Source organism: Sus scrofa, chromosome 7 (genome assembly GCF_054392235.1).
Source record: "Sus scrofa isolate SSC_HxYL_T2T_F1_AM1 chromosome 7, Sscrofa_HxYL_maternal_Yorkshire_Landrace_v2.0, whole genome shotgun sequence".
Classification (NCBI taxonomy): Eukaryota; Metazoa; Chordata; class Mammalia; order Artiodactyla; family Suidae; genus Sus; species Sus scrofa.
In genome coordinates this window covers 135,452,760-135,474,610 of record NC_139389.1, presented here as the reverse complement: position 1 = coordinate 135,474,610, position 21,851 = coordinate 135,452,760, and the positions used below count along the sequence as shown (strand labels likewise).

Below are 21,851 nucleotides of genomic sequence, written 5' to 3'. Positions count from 1 at the left end.
TTAAATCCCTGGGTAATCTCTCAGGGGATTACCTGTGATACATTTTTCTACTCAGCCCGCTTGCTAATGATAGCAAAATTAGAGAAAATTACTATTTACGGAGCAGCTCCCACGGGCCACAAACTGTGCTAGGAGATCTTCATACACCATGTCTGAATCTTCCCAAATCCCGTGAGGCAGGTGTTATTACTTCTGTAATCTCCCATTATAGAGATGCGCAAATTGAGATACAGAGAGAAGATGTAGCTTCTCTAAGATCAAATTGCCAGGGTGTGGCAGAGGAAGTGTCTGTCTAACTGGAAAGTCTGCACTCTCAGCCACTAACTCCTTTGGCTTCAGGTGGTTGCTCTCTAGCCTCCTCTCTGTGGTCCCCCGGCCCCTCCCCGCAGCCTCAAGCCCCTCAGAAGAGCTGGGCCATTCCCAAGGTGGTGTGTGGGGCCATAAATAGACCCCTACGCTCCAGATACTCGAGGAAGTTTAAATGCCGCCTGAGGAATACGTCGGTCACCGTCTCATCTCTGTCAGCGTTCAAGTGAACGGCACAGCGTGGCGGGTACAGAAAGGATGTCTGTCCATTGGGAGGCCTTTAGTGAAGATCGGCTCGGCCCCAGCGCTGGGCTCAGGACCGATGAATGGCCCTGCCCTGGCCTCCGACACTCAGATCAGAGGGGATGGAGTCACAGGAGACAGGGCTGTAAGGAGAGACCCAGATCCTAGAGATGAGGACGGGATGCTGCCTGGGGACGTTTGGGCATCAGAGGATGCTGGCACTGGTGCGCAAGGAATGCTAGGCCAGGGAAGGGATCGCCTGTGCGAAGGGCCAGGTCTGAAGGGCGGTTATGTGCCGGGGAAGCTCGGCTGGCCGTGGGGAAAGGGCACCGCGGAGAGGTGGTGGTGGAGAGGAACAGGTGCCAGGCCGGTTCGTGGGTTCATCCTGAGCAATGCGGAGCTGGGTCACATGCATGGTTTGGGGCGCACCCACGCCCTTCCGATCCAGCCTCTAGCCTGCAGCCCCACCGGGCGCCAGGGGTCAGGACGCGGTCAGAAGCGAGCGCGCGCCGTCGCCGCGGGATGCGCCCCGCCCCCGCCGGCCTGCCCGAACTAGGGGTTCGAGTCTCGGCCGTGCAGTGACTCGCTTTGGTGCCCGGGCCGGGTCCTTCCCTCTTTACGCCTCCGTTTTCCCATGCCCAAGGTGTTCCAGAGTCCCGAATCTCGGCCCCGTGCGGCCTGGAGCCCACAGGCCGTCACGCGGGGCGGGGCAGCGGCCCGGCTTCCGCAGCGCGGCCGCCCCTCCCCCGCTCGCCCGCGGGAGCGCGGACGCGCTAGGGCGCGCTCGTACCTGGCCGCCGCCGGGAGCGAGGTTGGGAGGGCGGGGCTGGGGGGCCCCGCCCCCAGGCCCGCCCCGAGTCCAGCCGGGCCAATCGGAGGGGGCGGCTGGCCCCGAGTGGGGCGACGCGCCGGGGGCGGGGCCTGCGGGGGCTGAGAGGAGAGTCCGCGGGCTGGCGGCGGGAGGCGGTCCGGCGGAGGCGGCGGCGGCGGCGACGACCGGTCCCGGGACAGCGACGCAGCGCGCCGGCGGCCGCGACAGGGCTGGCCGGGCTCCGCAGCCCGCCGCAGCCGCCGCCTAGCCGCTGAGGGCCCGAGAGCGCGGCGGCGGGCGCGCGGCCTGTGAGAGCGGCCGGAGCGGCGGGCGCGGCGCGGCGCCGAGCGTCCTGTCAGGCGGCTGAGGGCGCCACGGACCCGCGCCGCGATGATGCCGGTGGGTGCGGGCGGCGGCGGCTTCCTCCGCGGGCGGCCGGCCAAGCCTCCTTCCTCCCGCGGCTCCCTGCCCCCGGGGCCCGCGCGAGCCCGGGCGGGCGGGGAAGGAAGTGGCCTGGCGGGCGCGCCCGGCCCCGGCGCCCCCCGGGCGGGCAGGTGGGGGCGGCGCCGGCTGTCAGCGCGGGCCGGGCGGGCCGGGCCGGGGTCCGGGGTCCGGCGTCGGGGGCGGCGGCCGGCGGGGTCGGGCGCCCGGGGGCGGGGTCCGGGCGGGGATCCCCGGGCCGGCGCCCCCTCGTTCGCGGCGCGGCCCTTCCTGCCGAGCCTCCGGCTGCGGCTGCCGGGAGGGGAAGCGGGAGGGGAAATCGGAGCCAGTCAGCTTTCCGTCCGTTTTCTCCGGCGGGCGGCCGGGTGGGGAGGCGGGGGTGCCGTCCGGCGCTGGCCGGCGTCCGCGTCTCGCGGCGCCGGTGACCCCGCCTGCAGTCTGCTGCCGTGGTGTCGGGAGTCGGCGGCGTGGGCACCCCCGCGTGGCGTTCCCACGCTGGAAACCGCCCCTCTCCCGGTCCCTTCCTGGTGCAGGGATCCCGTTGCTTTGGAGCATTCACTCAGGGCGCGGGTTTGGAGAGCCATCTTAGGAGTGCCCTTTTCCCGAGCCTGCGAGGTGTGCGCCCGCGGCTCTCCCCGGCCCGCGCGGTGTTCTGAAGGTTGAGCCGGGTGCATTTGCGGCGGTGCCGCCTTTGTCCTGCCCTCGGTGCGTTCCGGAAAGAAGCCCGTGGCCGTTGCATTGGCCATTCTCCTGCCGTCGTCCCTTTCCCCTTCCCTGAAAACTAAATGGCAGTGGGTGCTGAATTGCAGTTTTTCTAATCTGGCCTTTTGTGAAGTGAATGTCATGATTTATGGAAAAAATGGACGGGTGGTACCCACTTGGATGTATTGGTTTTCTGAGAGCCTTACATGTTAAGTAAAATTCTCGCACACGTTTCTAATGAAGTAACAGCAAAATCGTTCTTTTCACGTACAGTTTCTACATTAAAAATCACGTTTCGTAAGGAAAGTACTGTTTCTCTAAATTGTCTACTTGAACACTGTTGTTCTGCTGTGCTGCACCCAAGGACATTTAGATTAGAAATTTCTTTTCCTGATCTTTCAAGTCGTTTCCTGTCTCTTGATAATCTCTTCTCCCCTTTTTGAACTGATTCCAGCACATCGTGTTTGCAGAGTCTTAAGGTTTGACCTAGTTGATCCTTAGATCCTTCTTTGGCATGAGAGCTTGTTGGGTTTCTAAACGTTTGATTTTAAATGAATGCTTGCCTGGTAATGGAAGGAGAACTGGATGAGCATCAGAAGATCCAGAGTCAAGTACTGGTTCTGCTACTTTTTAGCAATGTGACCTTGAACAAGTCAAGGTCTCTCTCTGAACCTGGAGTTACCTCTAAAAACATGCCAATATCTGAGGGCTGTTCTGAGGATCAGAGAGGATGATGTGTCTGAAAGTGTTTGTCAGACAGAATGCCACGCAAGTATTTATTATGGTTAATATGGCTCTGAATTGTTGATTTCTAATTTTAACCTCTGCAAGATAAGGCGTTTGGAAGCAGTTCCCTCCCTAGTTCTCACTGGCTAGATTTGGAAAAGACATTATAGTGTTTTGGAATTTTGAAAGCACTTCTAGCTAAATCCTGTAATAGTTGATTATGTATCATGCTGTAGTAATGTTGAAGGTGATCCGTAAGATGGTGGTTAGTGTCATCTTTGTGTAATGTTTAATTACAAATGCTCTGTTAAGAAATTTGGCTTACATGTGCCATGCGGTACATTCAGATATTTAACCTCTATACTCCACATAGTTAGAATTTCTAGTCTCTTGCTTACCAGGTTTCCTTTTTAAGAAGTTTGCCCTGCTGACATCGGGACATTTCTTCATGATACTCAAAATAATCAAATACTGTTTTAAAAAACAGGCCTATTAACTGTTTAAAACACACTGCTTTTGTTTGAAAATGGCTTCTAGACACAGGTGCTGTTTCTCTTAGTCCCTCTTTTGTGGTCTTTTGTATTTCCTTCTTGTTCCCTAAAAAATCTACTTTTAGGATTGAGTTCTTCCTCTATAAACTTTGCTGGGATTGGTTGTAAATTTAATATAAGTTTTAAGAGCATGCCACTCTTACTTGATACTATCTTGAACTATGTATCCAAGATATAAATAAGATTTTTCTTACTTTATTATATAGCTGGTATTTGTCAGCATCATGAATCATCAAAGGAAGATTAGATCATATTTTGCAGTTTGTATAGAGTAGCACTATCCAATAGGAATGTATTGAAATACCACTTAAATGAGATTTAAAATTTTCTAGTGATTACATAAAAAAGGTGGTATTATTTTTAGTAGTACCTTTTATTTACTCAGTCTATCAAAAATATTATCATTGTAACATGCAATCAGTGTGAAAAATTTACTGTATGTGATATTTTACTCTTCTTTTTTGATACTAAGTCATTGAAATCCAGCGAAGTTTTATATCTAGCACACCTCAGTTCAGACTAGGACATTTCAAGTGCTCAGTAGCCATGTGTAGTCAATGGTACTATATTGAACAACTCAGGTTTAGAGTATATTCTTTTTTACTTATTTGAGAGTTGGCAATTAGTGTGTAGTATCTGTAATAAGGTTTAATCAGATGGGTTGCTGCAGCACGCAGTCTCTCAGCTGTTGGAAATAAGTATCTGGTCATATTCTCATCTGACACAATAATGTCTTTGTAGGAGTAATTTGCCTGTTACACAGAGTTTCGTGACTGTCTACTTTTTTAAACAAAGTTATATTTTGGAATTTTCCCTTCTTAAAATATCATCACATTCTAGTATCTGACCTCATTCACCTTTTTGTCAATGGATAACATTTAAAAAATGTTTTCCCAAGGGGAAAAAAAGGGCTACACTTAAAAGATTATGGGTTGGCTGGTTCCTAAGGTCTACACCTGAAATCATTTAGGCTATACTTAAACAACGTTGATAGAAATAAGAATTTAATAAAAATAGCCTCATTTGAAGCATGAAAAGGCTGAAAACTGCGGTGATCATTAGCGTCATTCTTCTTGACAGAGAACGAACATTTTGCAGCTGTAAGACTTTTTGTGGGCAGGTGAAATGTATCTGGGGAGTGATGCTAAGGATACTGTTTTCTCTTCCAAAGGACTGTTGACTTGAATAAAGGAAGTTCTGTGGCTCTGAAGTGTGTTTTATTCATTAGAAAGGCACTCTGGCGGTAGTGTTTTGGTAATGTCAGCAGTGGGACTCCTTACCTCCAGTAGACACCACGTAGTGTGACTGGTTGATTCCACTTGTCTCTGTCCTAGGAGCCCTTTCAGCATAGTCACTGTAGGCTGTGGGTTACCTTAGTTTGTGCTTAATATTTAGCTCTCATTAAACAAACATTCACTTATTTCAGGTATTCTCCTTCTTCCCAATGATGTAGAAAACATTTTCAGGCTCTGGAAGAGGTCTTTCTCTTTTTTAAACCATCAGCTGTCATGTACTTGACACAGACAGACTGGAAGTAGAGAGGCTTAGGTTTTAGCACCTGCTTGTGAGTAACTGTGTGACCTTTGGACCTAATTTCTTTGGGCCTCAGTTTCTCGTCTGTAATATGAGTTGGTGCTGGTGATTTCCAAATGTGTGTGGTTGGTCTGGTAGTTGATGTACAGCAGGTACTCTCATGAGGGTCAGTAATACTTACATTGGCTGCATCGAAAGTTGAGACAACCTGACACTTGGTTTGGCGTCCTTTTAATAAAATCCTTCACGGCCCAGGTGTCATTGTGTGTTGGAGCTGATAGAAGGAGCTTGGGAGATGTTTACTATTACTGTTAATAAATAAGTCATTTGATAGGCTTGAATTTACACTGTAACTCAGTAAACTAAACATGGAAGACTGGAAAAGATTTTTTAAAAATTCTGGTTTCTTGGGGTTGCTATTGTGGCTCAGCAGATTAAGAAACCGACATAGCCTCATGTGAGTTCTTTTGCTGACCTCACTCAGTGAGTTAAGGATCTGGCTTTGCCGCAAGCTGTGGTGTAGGTCTCAGATGCAGCTCGGATCTGGCGTTGATGTGGCTGTGATATAGGCCGGCAGCTGCAGCTCTGATTCAACCCCTAGCTTGGGAACTTTCATATGCAGCAGGTGCAGCCCTGAAAAGAAAAGAAAAAAATTCTGGTTTCTTGAAGACAAAAATTACAAACATATTACCACTTGACATAATAAAGCTGTTTCTAGCCTTTAGAGTGCCTAAAAATTTACAAAAGGAAAAGCAAAGCTTCAGTCATAGAAAGATGTGTATATAAAAGCTTTTATCATTACAATTTAATTGAACTTAAAAAATAGACTGTAGCGATAATTCTTCTAAAGGCTGCAGTGTTAAACACAGCAATAAAGTTTTGCAGTTATTTAACTTCCTACAATTCAATTTAGTAACAGTGAGCACTCAGTGAATGGTATTTGTCGTTATCTGCTGAAGCACTGTGTCATAGGTTTGGTGGTGGTGTCTCTGTTTTTATGAAGAACGGAGGCTCAAGAGGTAAAGAAACTTGGCTAAGGTTCCCTAGCTCATAAGTAGTAAAACAAGGTTTGAAAACAAACTGACTCAAGAGCTTTTATTCCTAGCCTTTGTGCCGGTTGCTTACAGGAGTTTGCTATAGTCAAGGCATTTTGCTGCAAGTGCTAGTAAGTTGAATGGAGCTAAGTATTTTCCTCTGATGTTCATTACCTCAAATGGAGCTTAATATTTGAAAGACTTTCATGGTGAATCTTTTTGATAAAAAGTGATGGTTTTACCATCTTGAGTTTGGGTACAGCTCTGTTTTAAATGTATCTTTCTTTTCTCAGCATTCTACTTTGAAAAGTCTGTGCCAGTATATAAGGCCTAAGAATTACTTAAGATTTTTAAGGAGTTCCCGTTGTGGCGCAGTGGTTAACAAATCCGACTGGGAGCCATGCGGTTGCGGGTTCGGCCCCTGCCCTTGCTCAGTGGGTTAACGATCCGGTGTTGCGTTGCTGTGAGCTGTAGTGTAGGTTGCAGACGCGGCTCGAATTCCGCGTTGCTGTGGCTCTGGCGTAGGCCGGTGGCTACAGCTCCGATTCGACCCCTAGCCTGGGAACCTCCATATGCCGCGGGAGCGGCCCAAGAAATAGCTAAAAAAAAAAAAAAGAATTAAGATTTTTAACATGATAGGAACTCAAAATATCAGCGGGTTATTATATTGAAGTTATGTAACTGGTTGTCAACATGCATCTTTGTGTCTTTGCACAGATGGGCAGTAGTTTCTCAGCAAAAGTTCAGTGGAATTTTGATGCCTTGAAGTGCTGTTGCCATAGTTATTCCACAAACTGTGGTTCTAGGGCAGAACAGAGGAATGGTGGCAGTCAGGTTCTATTGTGACACTCTCTCAGCTAGTTTGTTTTATTTCACTGTAGAGATAGCCGTATGACTGTTGTTCATACTAATTAGTAACAAAAACTGCCATTACTAGATTTTGTAAAATAAAAATCTTGCACGGTGACATCATACAGAACAATAAAAGGTGGGAAAATGAGGTAGTTTTGATTAGGATTAGTAAATGACATTTGAAATATTAGTGTACCGTTCAGAACAGAATCCTGCTAGTGGTATTATTAGTATCGTTAGTGTGTCTAGAGAAAATGTTAACTGAAATTTTGACGGAATCGTTTATAACATACGTTGTTATTGTAATTGTCACAGCTTAAGCAAATGCAAAGGTCCTGTGGTAGGAGCATGCCCAGCATATTGGAGAAATCTTAAGAGGAGGCCTGTGTGGCTGGAGCCGAATATGAGAGGGACAGAGTGGAGGAGATGAAGTCGGGAAGGTGATGGTGGTGAGTGGATGGGTTAGGATCTTGCAGGGCCTTATAGGTTACTGTTAAGACAGAGTACATAGGGGGAAATTTCTGTTGGAAGACGTGAACTACAATGGGTCACTTATTTTATCATAAGTAGTTTTGAATAGCAGGCATTGCCCAGGTGACTTTTCTATAGCAGGTAAGAGTGTGGGCCCTGGTGTCATCTGGCTTAAGTGTGGATTCTGGCATCACCATTTACTGGTTCTCTGACCATGGGTAAAGTTACTGGGCTCCTCAGTTCTTTGGGGTTTTTTTGTTTTTGTTTTTATTTTCTCTTTTTGCCTTTTTCTAGGGCTGCTCCCATGGCATATGGAGGTTCCCAGGCTAGGGGTCTAATTGGAGCTGTAGCTGCCAGCCGACACCGAAGCCACAGCAATGCCAGATCCGAGCCGCGTCTGTGACCTGCACCGCAGCTCACAGCAACGCCGGATCCTTAACCCGCTGAGCAAGGCCAGGGATCGAGCCCGCAACCTCATGCTTCCTAGTTGGATTTGTTAACCACTGCGCCACGACGGGAACTCCAGTTCTTTGTATTTAAACTGAGGATAATCATAGTTACTTTATAGGGTTAGGATAAACCCTATACTTTATAGGGTACTTTATACTGTTAGGATCAGATGGATTATTACAGTGAAGGATGCTTCTTGTATGGTAGATGCTCAGTATATGTTAGTTGTATGTAATGACTTTCATTTCCTCTGGAAAGCTTTCCATTTTTGTCTTGGCCAAATACACCAGTAGAGGCATTCAACCTGGTGTGCCTTTGTTTATTTATTTGTTTATTTATTGGCCATGCCTAAGGCATGTGGAAGTTCCCAGACCAAACCCTTGCCACAGCAGTGACCAAAACCACTGCAGTGACAATGCCACATCCTTAACCCATTGCTTTGCAAAAGAACTCCTGGGGTGCCTTTTTTGAAAAGATATAATTCTCATGGACCATAAAATTCACCTTTTAATGTGTACAATTTAGTGGTTTTAAGTGTATTTACAAGATTGTAGAACTGTTGCCACTATTTAATTTCAGAACATTTTGCCTGATCTACCTTTGCAGTGCTTGTTGTAGTTGTAGTCTTAAATGTGTGACTAATTAATGTCTTTCTTGTCCTAGGCTGTCATTTTCATGATGGCAGGAGCTGTCTCTCTCTCTTTTTTTTTTTTTTTTTTGTCTTTTTAGGGCTGCACCTGCAGCATAGGGAGGTTCCCAGGCTAGGGGTCGAATCTGGAGCCACAGCTGCTGGCCTACACCACAGCCACAGCAATGTGGGATCCGAGCCGTGTCTGCAACCTTCACCACAGCTAACGGCAACACCAGATCCTTAACCTGCCGAGCAAGGCCAGGAATCAAACCCGTGTCCTCATGGATGCTAGTCAGGTTTGTTAACTGCTTAGCCGTGACAGGAACTCCAGGAGCTGTGTCTCTTTATTTGCCATTTACCACTAGTACCTATTCCAGAGACTGGCCACATAGTTGGTGTTCAGTGACCACTTGCTGAATGGAAGAACGTATGATGTGGAAAGTAGTGTTGGACCCCATTGTGAAGAGGTGTGTGTCCTCTGATGGGCTTTGCTCTTGACCCTGTGGTGATCAGAAACCACCAAATGTTTTTTAGAAGTGGAGTGATGCAGTCAGCTTTGCATGGTAGAGGGAGAATTTGGAGGAGGGATGGTACGGGCGTGGACCGTGGAGTAAGGAAAATTAAAAAGAAACAGGAAGTAGACCAGTTGCTGTAGGTCAGACTTGACCTGAAGGTAAAAGGAGAGATCCAGTCAATAGGAGATCAAATAGGTGGGATGAGAGGGTGTGCCAGTGTGCATGTGTGTATATGTGACTGTGCGCTGACATGTGTGTGTGATTGAAAGAGAGGGAGGAAGCACAGCGGCTGGAGCTGAGGGTAAGACACTGGTGGCTCCCACAGCCGGCCTTCCCTTTCCTGTAATTAAGATAGAGAACGCCTGAGAAGGAACAGCTTTAAAGAGCTGTAAGGGGATGAAGGAGGTTCTTTTGGCTGTGTTGAGCTTGAGACACCTGCTGTATCTGTTACTTTTAAATCTTAAGTAAATACATTTAAGCAATGAGGTCCTACTGTACAGCACAGGGAGCTATATCCAACCTCTTGGAATAGAACATGATGGAAGATAGTATGAGAAAAGGAATGTATGTATATGTAAGACTGGGTCACTATGCTGTACAGCAGAAATTTACAACTCTGTTCTAATAAAAATAAGGTACCTTAGGGGAACCAATAAATAAATAAATTAAAAAAAAATTTTTTAACTTTTTTTTTTTAAGTTTTATTTTATTTTATTTATTTATTTATTTTTGTTGTTGTTGTTGCTATTTCTTGGGCCGCTCCCGCGGCATATGGAGGTTCCCAGGCTAGGGGTTGAATCGGAGCTGTAGCCACCGGCCTACGCCAGAGCCACAGCAACGCGGGATCCGAGCCGCGTCTGCAACCTACACCACAGCTCACGGCAACGCCGGATCCTTAACCCACTGAGCAAGGGCAGGGACCGAACCCGCAACCTCATGGTTCCTAGTCGGATTCATTAACCACTGCGCCACGACGGGAACTCCCTAAGAAAATTTTAATGCTGTGTTTTTGGTGTTCTAGATCATTGCCTGGGCATTTGTGACATGCCACACATGTCTGTCATCCCTTCTACTTGTCATTTTGCCTGATCAGTCCCACCCTGAGCCCCCACTAGATCCAACTTCATGGGACAGTGGCTGGCTTGGGCCTCCTCCATCTTTGTGCTCTCAGCACCTGGCAGAGTTTTGTTTTGTTTTGTTTTGAGCTGTACCTATAGCATGCAGAAAGTTCCTGGGCCAGAGAGTTAACGTGCGGCACAGCAGTTGCCTGAGCCATAGCAGTGACAATGCTGGATCCTTAACCAACTGAGCCACCAGAGAACTCCATTAAAAAATTTTTTTTTTTTTTTTTTTTTTTGGCCATGCCCAGGGTGTGTGGAAGCCCCTGGGCCAGGGATCAGACCTATGCCACAGTTGTGGCAACACTGAATCCTTAACTTGCTGTGCCCCAAGGGAACTTCCCTGGAAGAGTTTATATGCACACTTTTTAGGGCAGTGTAATCTGTGTCTCTGCATTAGTAGTTTTCTGCTTTTTGCTCTGTTGCACACTTATATTTCTTTCTAATGGAAGTCTTGAAAATAATATCAGTAAATAATAATTAAACTCACAAATGATCAAAATAAGAGATTTTTGTGATAGAAATGAGAAGTGAGATTTTGTCAAAATGTGAGAAAGATGAAGTAAAATTTGACGGTATTAGGATTAACAGGAAAATAAAACAACAGTAGAAACAAAGAGTATTTTACGGTAGAAAATACAGATGTAGAACAATATAGCATAATAGTTATCAGTTCGGACCCTGGAGCTAAGGATGTCAGATTTCAAATTCTAGCTTTGCCACTCACCAGCTCTGTGACCTTGGAGAAGTTGTTTAACCTCTTTGTGCCTTGTTTTCCTCTTCAAAGGGGGCTTAATAACAGTGTATTTATTTTTTAAAATAAAGTGTAGTGGATTTAGGAGTTCCTCTTATGGCTCAGCAGGTTAAGAACCCAACATAGTGTCAGCGAGGATGTGGATTCACTTTCTGGCCTCACTTGATAGCTTAAGGATGTGGTGTTGCTGCAAGCTGCGGTGTAGGTCTCAGATGCGGCTCAGATCCGGTGTTGCTGTGGCTGTTGCATAGGTTGGCAGTTGTAGCTCTGATTTGACCCTTAGCCCCGGAGTGGCCCTAAAAAACGAAAGAAAAAAGTATAGTTGATTTACAATGGTGTGCCAGTTTCTGCTGTTCAGCAAAGTGACCCGGTCATATATGTACACACCCATTCCTTTTAGCAACAGTAAATTTCAAAAGGTAGTTGTGAGGACTGTCAGGTGCTCCCTGCATTCTGTTAATGTATTGAATAGGCACTCAGTAATACCTGCTCCTCATTGAAGTGTTCTCTAGCAACCTTAAGGCCTCGTGGCAGAGAGGATTCAATTGGAAGAGCATCTTTTTTTTGGGGGGGGGGGGCTTCACCCTTGGCAAATGGAGGTCCAGTTGGAGCTGTAGCTGCCAGCCTACACCACAGCCACAGCAATGCCAGATCCGAGCCTCCTCTGCGACTTACACTGCAGCTCACAGCAACATGGATCCTTAACCCACTGAGTGAGGCCAGGGATCCAACCCGCATCCTCATGGATGCTAGTTGGGTTCCTTTAAGTGCTGAGCCACCATGGGAACTCCTGGAAAAGTATCTTAAGTGCACTTTATCCCACCAAGGTAGGTTGCTTATATTCTTTGTACTGAGAGAACCAGGTGGTAATGCAAAACCTATCAAGTCGATGGGACAGAAAGGGAACAGCAGTTTGCGTTTCGTAGAAATTAAAGTTGGCCGCCTCTGTTCAGTGCCCTCTGTTATACAGACCACAGCTCAGAACAAGCTCAGATTCACTTCACTCACTGCTTTCTGCTCACCTGCTTCTTTCTAGTCTTTACCTAGTTGGCACCTTCCGGGCCACCCTGTGTGAAATGCCCCTCCCTGACTGTTTCAGTTCTCCTTATAGTGCTCTGTCCACTTGGCAGTTATGTGTGGAGGCTTTGTAAAAGCAGGGCTTCCTTTTCTGTTCCCACTGCAGCGTCCCCAGTGTTTAGGGCACTGCTTGTCCCTGGTGGGCATTGAGCCAGTACTCACCTACTGAATGGCCTCAACAGGCATTTAGGGCACATCCCTTATATGCTGGGTCTGTGCCAGGGCTGGCACAGGCCCTGCACTCACTGAGCTCACAGGGGAGGATCAGTCATATAAACAAAAAGTGCCATTTGGAAAGACAGAGATTGTAAGAGTGGCAGAGTACAGGCTGCAGTCGGACACAGTGATGAGAGGAGTCTTCTCAACCTTGGGGTGTCAGTGCAGTTTTCACAGAGGAGTGACGTTTGAGTGGCATTCAGAAGGATGAGGAAGAAGGGATAGAGGTGACAGGGCGGGGGTTTTAGGAATCGGCCGTAATGTTTGCAGGGCGTTGAGATCTGCATCGGTGTGTTGTGTTGAGGGAAATTGCGTGAAGCCTAAGGCCGGATGAAGCAAGGAAGCTGGAGAGGTGGGTGGAGGTCAGACTCCGAGGGCCATGGATGACCTGCTTAAGAGTTTCAACCTGATCCTGAGAAAGATATGAAACTGTTGAAGGGTTTTTTTTAAATTGTGGTGAAGTATACAGAATAAAATTTATAATTTTAACCATTTTGAAGTGTACAGTTCTGTGGCATTAAGTGTTTTTACGTTGTTCAGTAGCCATCATACCATCTGTCTTCAGAACTTCTTTTTCTCGAACTGAAAATGGAACTTCCGTGGCATGTGGAAGTTCCTGGCCAGGGATCAAATCGTAACCACCTCAGAGACAATGCCAGATCCTCAACCTTCTGCGCCACAGTGGGAACTCCTCTTGTAGGGTTTTAAGCATAGTTGTAAAGTGCTCTGATTTAAGGTAAAGTTGGTATTAAGTGTCTAGAATCAATGGAAAGAGTCTGCGGGTACAGTTGAGGCAGAAAAGGGTTTCTGAGCAGTCAGAATAGTTGTCAGGGACTCATGTATTGAAACCAACTTGGAGGAGACCCTCCTCAGCTCTCACTTAACCATGATTCTTACATGCTGCATAGTTCTAACTTACCTGGTTTCTAAGTCTTCAGATGTTGCACCTGAGGTTGACAGAGTGGGGTAGCTGCTGGAACCCATAGAAGGTCACAGCTTAAAGCACAGCCTGAGGTTGTGGGCTGCCGTCTGAGGGTGGGCATCCTGGCCTCATTCAGCAGCAAAGCCGTCACGGTGACAAGTGGCAGGCTGTGCACAGGGTGGTTGAAGGTCCTCGTGGTGACTGAGTAATGGAAGGAAGAGTGTACGGTGTCGGAGCCTAGGCAGCCTCCGGACGCATTTTAGATGAGCTCTGTCCAGTAGAAACGTAGTGTGAGCCACAAATGCAATTTAAAATTTTCTGGTAGCCAGAAAAAAAACGAAAGGAAACAAGTGAAGTTATTTTAATAATACATTTTATTTAACTGACTATATCTAAAATTATTTAAATATGTAGTTAGTATTAAAACCTTATCAGTGAGGTATTTTACGTTCTTTTTTCCCTACTAAGCCTCTTAAATTCCAGAACACATTTTATACACATAGCACATCTGCATTTGGAATAGCCATATTTCAGGTTCTCAATAGCCATATGTGTGGCTAGTGGCCGTATTAAATGGACAGAACGGTTTCAGATTTTTGGCTCAAAAGGGTTAGATCTGCAGCTATTCGGAGAATGCTGTCATTCCTAAAAATTAATTCCTTAAGGATTACCAATAGCTGGTGTTTTATTATGGTAGTCTTCATTTACTAATTTTTGCTTTTATATTCAAAAAACTCCTGAGAAGCAGTATAATGCAGTAGTTAAAGAGCAGGGATTTGGGGATTCTGGGACAAACTGTCTGGGTTTGAATCTCAGCTGTTTTAATTGCCTACCTATGTGATCTTGGGTGAGTTGCTTAATCTATCTGTGTCTTAGTGTCCTCATCTATAAAATAGAGGTCATAGTAGAACCTAGCTCATTGGGTTTTGTAGGATAAATGAGTTGTTTATATATATAGAACCAGTAACAGTGCCTGGTTTATAATAAACACTATAGATGTGTGCTTTTATCTTCTGAATGTTTATTATCTCCAAAATGTTAAGTGATTTTGATCAGTACATTTAAAATACATTTTTGTGGAGTTCCCATCGTGGCTCAGCAGGAACGAATCCTACTAGGAACCATGAGGTTGTGGGTTTGATCCCAGGCCTCGTTTAGTGGGTTAAGGGTCTGGCCTTGCCATGAGCTGTGGTGTAGGTCTCAGACGCGGCTCAGATCTGTCATTGCTGTGGCTCTGGTGTGTAGGCTGGCGTCTACAGCTCCAATTCAACCCCTAGCCTGGGAACCTCCATATGCCTTGGGTGTGGCCCTAAAAAGTAAAATAAAACAAAATACATTTTTGCTCTGGAGACTGCTTAATTTAGATAGAAAATGAACAATTTTTCACAGGTGAAGAAATGTTAGATTGTAATTTTGTGAGGATATTTTCTAATTGATGTCTTTGGGTAACTAATTTTCTTGTTTGGTGCAACATTGAGGGTGCTTAACAGGCACAGAAGTGGTGCAATTAATAATTAAAGGTTTTAGGATTATAATTAAAATTAGGAAAGATTTGAAAGGATGACTTTTATCAACATTTAATTTCTAGTACTGTTATAGGTTGTTTTTTTTTTTTCTCCTTTTATTCGGCCTCCCCGAGGCATGTGGAGTTCCCAGGCCGGGGATCAGACCCCAGCCACAGTTGTGAGCTATGCTACAGCTGTGGCAATGCCAGATCCTTTAGCCCACTGTGCCAGGCCAGGGCTTGAACCTGTGTCCTGGCTCTGCAGAGACACTGCTGATCCCATTGCACCACCATGAGAACTCCTCTAGTGCTGTTATAGTTAAACCACTCTCAGAAATACTTTGTCAGCCCTTCTATGTCTGGAGGGACTACCTAGTTTAAATTCTTTTCTCTTGGTATGGTCTAACCAATTTGGAGAGTATCACCTTCTACTATTATTTGTAAATAGAGTAGAAAAGACTAGCAAAAGTGAAACCAAAATTTTTAAAAAATCACTGTTCAGCATGTGGAAGACATTTAAGAGGAGGTCCTTTATCACCTTCTAGAGTGAAGTATGGCTGGAAACATAGCCAAATTAGGGTATAGTTATTTAAATGTCAAGTTTTTGGCACGGAAGAAAGCAGTGCCTGATGGGGATTTATTTAATCATGGCTCTTTTCATCACTCATTGATTGGCAGTCTGTGGAACAATTAAGTGGGCTGTCTACTTACAGCCTGATCTGCCCATCTCCTGGCTCCCACACGCATTCTCCACCCCCCACTTCATGCCTAACTCCTTTAGCCTCTGTGTTACTTCTATTTAGTTTTTATTGATTTTTTTTTTTTTTTTTTTTGGCTGTGCCCCTGGCATGTGGAAGTTCCTGGGCCAGCCACAGCGGCAATGACAACACCAGATCCTTAGCCTCCTGAGCCGCAAAGGAACTCCACGTGTTATTTCCTTTGGGCAGTCTTTCCTGATGCTGGCATCTGAAGCAGGCAGTCCTAATGTAACTTTGCTTTAAGCTCTGGGTTTTGGCTTCTTGTGTCTATTATATTGCAGTGTCTTGTCATAAAAATAAACCTGGGAGCCTAATTTTAATCTCCTTATGTGGTTATTTGCCTCTAGAACTGAACAGATGCTCAAATATCATTGTTAACGGAGAGGACTTCGTGGTCCAGTTGGTTTCTGGTGGGAGTCCTTTTGGAGAGTTGCTGATAATCATACGAAGGCTTATGTGAGGTAACTGGGAGGGAAAGTGAGATGTTTTTATAGTAGCAGTAGCAGCTGCTCATGCCTTTGGTAGTCAAGTCAAAGTTGCTAAGTTCCATAACTAAATTTAATGGAAAGAAAGGATCTTTTGTGTCCTGCCAGCTTTTTTTTGTTACACAAACCTGTTATTCAGGTGTCTTAATCTGTAGCTTTATGGGAAAATAGAACCCACTTCTAGCAGTTGATGAAGAATCGGCTAAAATTCAGAGAACTCTGGTGCTGCAGATTATCAATGTCAGAATTCTACACCACCATGGAGTCAGGCAAGACAAACTATAGATTTAGAGTTGGTAGTCTTTTGGAGGCTCAAATAGACACTAGATTTCTGCAGAATTTCACTGCCTTCATATCTTGCCATCCCCATCCCCAAGCAGTACCTAGCAAGATCTGCTTTACGTGCCATATAGTTTCGTTTTGAGATGTTCAGTTTCTTATAGGTTGAAGCCTTGTTTGTTTGTCATAAAACCATAGTTTACAGTCTCTACTACTATAAAGTGAGGAGGAGTCCAGATAAATGATTGCTAAGATCCTTTCTAGTGCTGGCTTCTTATGATGTTTTAGAGCTGAATAGAGGAGTTTCCATGTGAAAGTCCTCTGTTCAGGAAGCTCATGGAGAAGCATATGGGCTCTGAGCTTGCGCTGCATGTGAATTCTGAGATGGAGAGAAGCCAAGTGACCCAGGCCGAGAATAGGAGGCAGTTCTGTCCTGGGTATCAGACCTATACTTACAACAGCTATGTTTGTGCCTCCGCTGTATCCCAGGGCGTTGTGAAATATCTGACTGGCCCAGGAGGGAAGATAAATGAGTGCAAAAAAGTGACATTCAGCAGATACTCACACAACAAATATTTATTAGCTTTTTTGTTATATGCCAACACAGTGCTCAGCACTGGAGGCTTAAAACCACTAATTCACTGATGGAGACATTCAGAAAAGATACCTGTGGGACCGAGTGTGTGAGAACACAGACTTTGGAATCAAGTAGGCCTGGGTTCAGCCCTGGCCCTGCCTCTTACTGACTGTGTGACCTTAAACAAACTGCATACCTATTAGAGCTTGTCTCCTGGCCTGAAAGTAACAGTACCTCTCGCTCAATAAATTATACTGTGGCCATAGGAAGAAATAAGGTATAGACTAATGGAGTTCCCGCTATGGCATGGTGGTTAATGATCTAGCTTATCTCTGCGGTGTTGCCAGTTTGATCCCCAGCTTGGGAACTTCCATATGCCTCAGGTGTGGCTGAAAAAAAAAAAGTTATAAAGTGGAACTGTATGTATTCTCGTAGGAAAATCCCCCAAATGTAGTGTTGGCTGAAAACCCCATATTCTGCTTAATGTGGTCTCACTGTAAAAAAAAGAAGAAAAGAATTTCGTGGGGGAGAGGAAGGTCCAAAAGGATGTATACCAGCTGTTTAAAGTGTGGGTCATTAGGGGAGACCATCTGTTTTTATTACATCTCTCAGTAGACTCTCAAAACATTGTGTGTATGTTGTTTGCCACCTAAAAAATAATAGGGATAATAATAGTTAAAAAGAAGAAAAGCCTCTTCTAGGCTCTCTGGCAGGATTGAACGATATGCATGGAGGATGCTCAGCGTGAGGTCTAGCGCATCGTGTCAGGCAGTAAACAGGCCCTGATACTGTTACTGCTGGACACGGCAGCTGAGGAGAGGGCTGCCAGACTGCAGAACCCTTGAAGGTTGAAATTGGGCTCTGTGGCTTGAATTTCCAAGGTCAGTAGATTCCTCAGGTGTAGGATCTTGGTTGTCCCATGGGGCCTAGATCTGGGCACAGGGGTCCTCGTGGTCCATGAGCTTTTGCTGGGCTTGGCTGAAAGAGAACGCTCCATAGCTGGGTCAGGTGTGTCAGGCCCACAGGAACACCTCTCCCTCCTCTCCCTTTATTTTCTCTCTCTCTCTTTTCCTTGGCCACACTCATGGCATATGGAGTTCCTGGGCCAGCGATCAAACCCATGCCAAAGCTGTAACCAGGGCCACAGCACTGGATCCTTAACCTGCTGAGCCACCAGGGAACTCCTCGTCTCATTCTCTCTTGAGAATAAAAGCACTGTCTGCCTCATCTTGAAAGGAGAAAGGAGGGAGGTGGTCTGCCAAGCTGTGGTGTCTGTCCTGAAAGAGACCTGGGACCTTCATGGGTCATGTGGCTTTCGGAGTCATCCCTGGGTTTAGATTCGGACCTTGAGAAACATTATCAAGCAACCTCTCTTGACCCTGCATCTTCATCTGTAAAACAGGGATAATGTGCTTCCCTTTTCACTCTCATGTCAGACGTGGTTCTTTTCCTTGTTTCTCTTCTTTTCTTGTGCTCTTTAGGGCTGCACCCGCGGCATATGGAGGTTCCAAAGGGTAGGGGGTATAATCGGAGCTACAGCTGCTGGCCTACACCACGGCCACAGCAAAGCAGGATCGAGCCACATCTGCAACCTATACCACAGCTCAGGACAACACCGGATGCCTAACCCGCTGAGCGAGGCCAGGGATTGAACCCGCAGCCTCATGGTTCCTAGTCTGATTTGTTAGCCACTGAGCCACGACAGGAACTCCATTGATAATATGTTTCTGTGTCCATTTTGTTTCATGGTTCTCTTTTGTGATTTAATTTTAGTTCACTTCTATAATTTTTAAAGTTCTGGGGTTTTTCTAACTTTTGCAGTGCCCAGAATTGTTGCCAGGTATTTAAATAAATAAGAGGGGGAGGAAATTAGATTTGAGAGAATATGTGTGTCAGGCTTCTTGCTGGACATTTTACAGACCTACTCGTTCAGTATTAAACAAACAGTGTAACTAAATTAACTGCCGAGAGGGAGGAAGCCTGCTGGGTTGAGAATCAAGAGACCTGATTTTAGTCTCAGTTTTGTTACTAATAAGATTTATTAACCTTAACAAATGATTTCCTTCTCAGGGCTTCTGCTTCCTCATCTGTAAAATGGGGAAGGAATGGTAGTTAGATAAGGTTCCTTTCTGACACTAGGATTTGATGACTGATCTTTATGATAGCTTAACTTTGAACTCAGCATATCCCTTTTAATTGCATTGAATGCTTTCATGAAAAGATTAAGAAGCAACTGATCACTTACTCTAAAATTACTCAGATTACCAAAATATTTTTTATCTTTTATTTTTCCCCAATTTTGGTTCCTATTGAAAAAAAAATTGAGGCACCTGTGTACTGTCCTCTCAAATTTGCTTAAAATGTATCCTTTTAATAGGACCGGTATGAATGTTACCTTAGGGAACACAGTATTTTATTTTCCTGTTACAATATGGATCCTTGTGAGATCACTCTGAGTGCTGAGCCAACAATAATATGTTAACTATTTCTGAGACCACAGGGGGAACAAAATCTATTTTATGGCAGTGTACGGAGATGATAAGACCAAAGGAAAGATGATCTGTCAGCCTGGCCCCATTTCCTCTCCTCTTCTGGATGGAAACAGCTAGAACTTTTAACTCGGAATGGAACTAGGACTTCCCTTTGTTTACTGAACAGAGTTGCTGAGGCTCTTGACCTGGGGGGTGGCGGGAAAGGAGAGCAGCCTTCCTAGCAGGACAGTCCCTGCTTCTCACCCTGGCACTCAGGCAGGTTTTCTTGTTGCCCTTTTCTCCCTACTTCCCTCCCACTTTCATTTTTGTTTTTATTTTATTTTCTGGCCATGCCCACGGCATGTGGAGGTTCCCAGGCCAGGGATCGAACCCATGCCACAACAGCGGCCCAAGCTGCTGCAGTGACAATGCTGGATCTTTATACCGCAAGGGAACTCCAATTTTTTTTTTTTTTTTTTAATAGAGACCACACTGCGGCATATGGAGGTTCCAAGGCTAGGGGTCTCACTGAGCTACAGCTGCCAGCTGTTGCCACTGTGCCGTAAAGCACAGCTCCTGGCAACGCCAGATCCTTAACCCACTGAGCGAGGCCAGGGATCGAACCCGAAACCTCCTGGTTCCTAGTTAGATTCATTTCCACTGTGCCAGGATGGGAACTCCCCCAAATTTTTGTTTTGATTTTGCATTCTCTGTACCTGTTTGCAGGTAGAGGACTAGACAAGGCCTGGGAGGCAGTGTGGGACTGGCTTTGGAGCCAGGCAGACTTGTGTTTACCTCTGAATTCAGCCACCCGGAAACTGTGGTGCTTTGGATGAGTGCTGAACCAATTTTTTTTTTAATTATTATTTTTTTTGTCTTTTTTGTCTTTTCTATGGCATATGGAGGTTCCCAGGCTAGGGGTCTAACCAGAGCTGTAGCCTCTGGCCTACACCACAGCCCCAGCAATGTGGGATCCAAGCCGCATCTGAGACCTACACCACAGCTCATGGCAACACCGGATCCTTAACCCACTGAGCAAGGCCAGGGATCAAACCCGAAACCTCATTGTTCCTAGTCGGATTCCTTAACCACTGAGCCTTGATGGGAACTCCTGAACCAATTTTATACCTCAGGTTTCTTGTAAAATGATGGTAGCTTTAGTGGTTTTTGTTGTAGGTGGCAGAAATCAACTCTTGCTTTCTAAGCTCTTGGAAAAGAGGGGTTTATTGAAAGGATGCTGGAGGGAGAGCTGAACAACTGAAGCTTCGGGCGGAGTGGGAAGTGGGCTGTCTCTGGGGACTTTGGCAACAGGGGTGGCGGGTCTCCTCTCTCTGGCACAGACTCTCTCATAGCCCACGTGCACTCCGTCGTCAAGTCTTGTCAGAGCTGCAACCTAGGCAGTCTATTTTGCACTATCTCCTGGATTCCTGGGTTCGACAGAGCTTCAGTTCAGACCTCCTAAGGGGTCTTCTTGTTTCTGAGCTCCTCCGTCTGTTCTCAACAAAGCAGCCAGAGTGAGTCTGTAGATCATTATGGTAAAACATGCCGCTTCTTGGCGGAAAACCCTCCAAGGACTTCCATTCTCCCTTTAAGCAAAAGCCTAATTAGTAGTTTGCCTCTCATCTCCTCCTCTTCTCCCTCTTGATTTCTCTGCCCCAGCCAAGCGGACTCCTTATTGATTCTGAATCGAGCCGGGCTTTCTTCTGCCTCAAGGCCTTTGCGTGTGTTCCCTCGGCCGGAAAGCTCTTCTGTCAAGCTGTCTGCAGGCTCACTCCCTCACCTCCTCCCAGGAGGCCTTTCCTAACCACCGTCCTTAAAATTGCCCTGTTCCCAGTCTCCTTTGCCATCAGCCACCCACCATACTCTAAGTGTTCTACCTACTTATTTTTGTCTCTTTCCTCAAGTTATAATGAAAACTCCACAGGGCAGGAACCCTCTCTGCTTTGTCAGTGCTGAATCTCCAGTGCTTGGCACCTAGTGGGCACTCCGTAGACACTTGTGGGATAAAGGATGTTTTTCATCGAGTGTCTTCTTTAGTTGAGTCAGCAGTGGCCAGAGGGACGGGCATGTGAAATAAGCCTGACCCCGGAAAACCTGCCAAGGGTGAGTCCGGGGGAGAATTGTCATCTGAAAGTCATGGCAGTTGGGGTTTCTGAGGTTGCTGTGAGGACTAAATCAATTAGTATGAATGTCCAGTAGGGGCTGAGAGAATGTTCATTCTTTTCCTTTTCTCAGAACACTTAACTTCCTGACAATGTTAATACTCAGAAATTCAGTCAGATTTCTGTAATAGAAGTTGTTTGGAGAGGTGAAAATTTGGATGTGTAATAATAAGAAACTTTACATGTAGCTTAGTGTTTTAAAGAGTGATGGAAAACATAATTCTCTCCTCAGAAGCAATGGTGTTGAAGTGTTGCAGATTGT

The 21,851-nt window shown here is 46.0% G+C and overlaps 1 protein-coding gene across 9 annotated transcripts in view; it reads left to right on the top strand.

The window, feature by feature from the left end:
* Nucleotides 1-212: 212 nt before the first annotated feature.
* Nucleotides 213-21,851, top strand: part of PPP1R13B (protein phosphatase 1 regulatory subunit 13B) — a 95,233-nt gene continuing 73,594 nt past the window's right edge. For 2 of the 9 annotated variants that reach the window (XM_084970277.1, XM_084970271.1), the window contains exon 1: nt 289-553. In XM_084970277.1, coding sequence (XP_084826403.1) covers nt 482-553 — 72 coding nt within the window. In that variant the 5' untranslated portion in view covers nt 289-481. Of the gene's footprint in view, nt 554-1,509; nt 1,760-1,839; nt 1,915-7,138; nt 7,336-7,514; nt 7,649-15,962; nt 16,077-21,851 lie in introns of those variants that run through there. The other 7 variants (XM_021081531.2, XM_021081530.2, XM_084970275.1 and 4 more) reach the window with 6 other exon arrangements.